This window comes from Terrapene carolina, unplaced genomic scaffold, assembly GCF_002925995.2.
Source record: "Terrapene carolina triunguis isolate 2854851 unplaced genomic scaffold, T_m_triunguis-2.0 Scaffold1046, whole genome shotgun sequence".
Classification (NCBI taxonomy): Eukaryota; Metazoa; Chordata; order Testudines; family Emydidae; genus Terrapene; species Terrapene triunguis.
Window position 1 is genome coordinate 1937 of NW_020665397.1, and position 3737 is coordinate 5673.

Genomic DNA, 3737 nt, shown 5'->3' on the forward strand with positions numbered 1-3737 from the left:
AAAAAATTGACAAACAAACAAACAAACAAAACCCCAAAGAACAAATGAATTGATACCTCAGTCAGAGTTATTATCCTGAAAAATAAGAAGAGCCAGAGAACCCACTAGGGACTTTGCTATGGCTACTGATTTTATGTGCAAGATTATCACATAGAATGGTGATGGCTAGAAGTAGATAGATAGATAGATAGATTCCAATCTTAATTGCATTGATGTAAACCTCTAGTAGCTACTTTTTTTCTTGACTTAAGTTGGTCTGTATTTTTATTAGTGTAAATACCCAATTCTGCATAAACTGATTGCACAGTATGTTCTCATGAAGGCAATAATGTCACCAGATATTTATATCTATAAAGAAACACAGAATGAAATCGTGATCAGTGGAGAAATATAGACATTTTATTCTTGCTGAATAACCTCCAACCTATCAGTTTATTCAGTGCACCTTTCATTTCTTTGTTTCTCATGCTGTAGATGATCGGATTCAACATCGGGGGCATTATGGAATAGAGAACAGCCACCAAGAGATTCAGATCTGAGGTTGAGTTGGAGGTGGGTTTCAGGAAGGCAAAGGTGGCAGTGAATACGAATAAGGAGACCACAGTGAGGTGAGGGAGGCAGGTGGAGAAGGCTTTATGCCTACCCTGCTCAGAAGGGATTCTCAGCACTGCTTTGTAGATCTGAACATATGACACAATTATAAAAGCAAAGCAGATTAAAAATAAAGGCACACTAAGAGAAATAACAACAACTTCACCGAGGTATGAGTCAGAGCAGGAGAGGTGAAGGAGCTGGGGGACTTCACAGAAGAACTGATCCACCATGTTGCCTCCACAGAAGGATATCGCAAATGTGTTCCCAGTGTGCAGTGCAGAGTAGAGAATACCATTGATCCAGGCACTGGCTGCCATATGGACACAAGCTCTCCTGTTCATCATCATCTCATAGTGCAGTGGTTGGCAGATGGCGACGTATCGGTCATACGCCATGATGGTCAGTAAGGCAAAATTTGCTGAAGCAAAGAATATGTAAAAAAAGACTTGGGCAACACATCCAGAATAAGGAATCGATCTGGTGTTTGTGAGGGAATTGGCCATGGATTTGGGGATGGTGACAGAGATGGAGCCGAAGTCTAGGATGGACAGATTCATCAGGAAGAAGTACATGGGGTTGTGAAGGTGGCGGTCGAAGGCTATGGCTGTGATGATGAGAAGGTTCCCCAGCAGGGATGCCAGATAAAGCAGTAGAAACACCACAAAGTGTAAAATCTGCAGTTCCCGAACGTCAGAGAATCCCAGGAGAAGAAATTCGGTCACATTGGTTTGGTTGGACATTTTCTTCCTCAGTACACTGCGTAATGGCTGTGGAGGGAATGAGAAGGACAATGGTCAGGATTAGAGTGACAGAAACAATTGCCCGGATTCCCCTTTCTCTAATATCTCATTAAATGAATCTCAAAGGTGCACAGAACTTGTCACTTACAATGATTAGGTGTTGTTAGTACTCCTCAGCTCTGACGATCCATCAGTCATATTATCACACTAGTATAACCTCCTTTAAACTCAACAGAGCTTCATCACTTTACACGATCTGAGGATTTGGCCCAAGGTGTGGCTTGATAAAATGCAGCATGAAGGATGGAACAAAGCACACTCCAAATCCAACAATTCTTGCAAAGAAGGTCCCTCCGTTGCGACGAACACCAAGCTCATAACTTGGACATTAAACTAATAGACTAAAATGACAACACATCCTGATTCCCACTTTGAAGGGCAATATGACATAGACCCTTCCAGTATCATAAGTAGCAGCTCATCTGTAATGTTTCTACCGCAAGCTCTGTGCCTGCTGCCTGCTTACAAATTGATTTATGGGATCAACTCCCATCTGCACTTCAGTCTGCATGTAACAATGCACTAGCAGGATCCCTCCGTCACCACTATGTTGTATCGTTTACTCTGCGCTGTGCAGTGCAGGGACGCTTGGGCTCTATTCTTGTCTCTGCCAGTGACCTGATGTGTGACCTTAGGCCAGTCATTTCCCCTCTTTCTGCCTCTCTTTCCCCTCCTTCCCTTTCTCTGCCATGTCTACTAGGACTGTAAAGGCTTTCGGAGAGGGGCTGTGGAGCTGATTGTTAAAGGTATTGAGGCACCTAGTGGGATTTTCGAAAGCATCTAGGCCCCAAAACCCCTTGAAATTAATGAGTTATAAGCTCCTAGGTACTTCTGAAAATCCCACTAGACACCTAAATACCTTTGAAAACATAGTCCCAGTGAGTTCCCATATGTCCTTGAATGGGGTCAGGATAGACAGGCTTTGGCTGCCTGGTTCAACTATAAACCAGGGTTTTAAGAGACTAGCCTGTATGAAACATTCTGTGCACTGCCAACTTTACTGGTTATTCAGTTGTTACCTCCTCACAACTATCCCTTTGAAAGAGAAATCACACAGCTGCAATAGAATAAATGGATTTGAAATCAAGCTCTTATCAGGCAATATTAATATTCTCCAATTTATTTAAAATTTACTGCTGTTTGGAAATTTTCAGTTGTGTTATTTTTAAAGGAGATTGGTTTTTTAGCAAAACCACACCACCAACAACAAAATCTTAGAATCTCAAAGATTTTGGGATTATTTTGTAAAGAAACTGAAAACTTAAAAACCAAACTTTTTTGGTATTGTGATAAAAAAAATCCAGTTTTCAGCGGAAAGTTTTTCATTTGCCAAAAACTGGGGGGGAGGGGGAAATGATTTGGGGTTTCCTGTGAAAAGTCAAAATTTTCCCAAAGGGTGGAAAAATTCCAATCAGCAACAGGTATTTGATTAAACTGAAAGTAAAAGTCTTAATGAGTTCATAATGTAAGTCTTATTTATCATCTTAATTTCCCCCTGTATGTTGACCCCCCCAACATATTTAATTGAAATAGCAAACTTCCTGTACTAGTCTTTGTGGATTTTTCCCCAACATATGACACATTCAGTCATCCAGCACCACGATTCTTTGGTCAATATCTATATCTATACCAGAATCTAGAAGCTAAAGGCACAGGTATCCGAGTATCCTTTCCCCACCTCCTCATTCTGAGACTGAACTGACAAAACTAGACTCAAACCTGTTGCTCTCTGCAGATGAGCTGTGTGTAGCTGGCACTGAGCATCACTGGCATTAAAGGACTGATGCTGCAGGAAGGTGATTTATTCATGTCTATTTCCTAAGGGCTAGTGGGACTCACTCCCTGGAGCCCTGCATAGCTCAGCAGCAGAGGCCCAGAGGCCCAGAGGCAACTGCATAGATGCCTAGGTGATAAAGCCAAAAGAGCCATTCTGTCCCTCAAGTCTGAACCCCACATTGCACCCCCACATATGATCTCCCCCAGCATTCCCTGATTCCAGCCCAGCGAATGTGTTATCTGTGGCCCAGGATTACAAAGATGGAGACAGGCACCTACGGCCATTCACTGGGAGTTAGGAGTTTAACCTGCTTAGATGCTATTGTAAATTCCAATAGGCACCTGTCTCCTTCTTTAGGTACCTTTGTAATCCTGGTTCTGTGCCTATCTTGTTCACTTCCAAGGCCGCGGCTTCTCCTGAATTTCCGATAATGAAGGCTGGGATTCGCAAAAGAGTCTAGGGGAGTAAGGCATGTACATCTTGGGCTCCTAACTCCCTTAGACTCCCTTGACAATCTCAGCCTGCAATTATAACTAGTACTGCCAGGGATCTAGAGAGAGGAGGTC

At 42.6% G+C, this 3737-nt stretch overlaps 1 protein-coding gene across 1 annotated transcript; it reads right to left on the minus strand.

Moving 5' to 3' along the window:
* Window positions 1–377: 377 nt before the first annotated feature.
* On the minus strand, window positions 378–1334 carry LOC112125918 (olfactory receptor 14A16-like). Its single transcript, XM_024224273.2, has one exon. It carries the CDS (start codon window positions 1332–1334, stop codon window positions 378–380), a length of 957 nt encoding a protein of 318 aa, XP_024080041.1.
* Window positions 1335–3737: the final 2403 nt, after the last annotated feature.

Bases quoted from the DNA above. Each gene is read 5' to 3' on its own strand.
- LOC112125918 (XM_024224273.2), bottom strand. From the start codon at position 1,334: ATGTCCAACCAAACCAATGTGACCGAATTTCTTCTCCTGGGATTCTCT.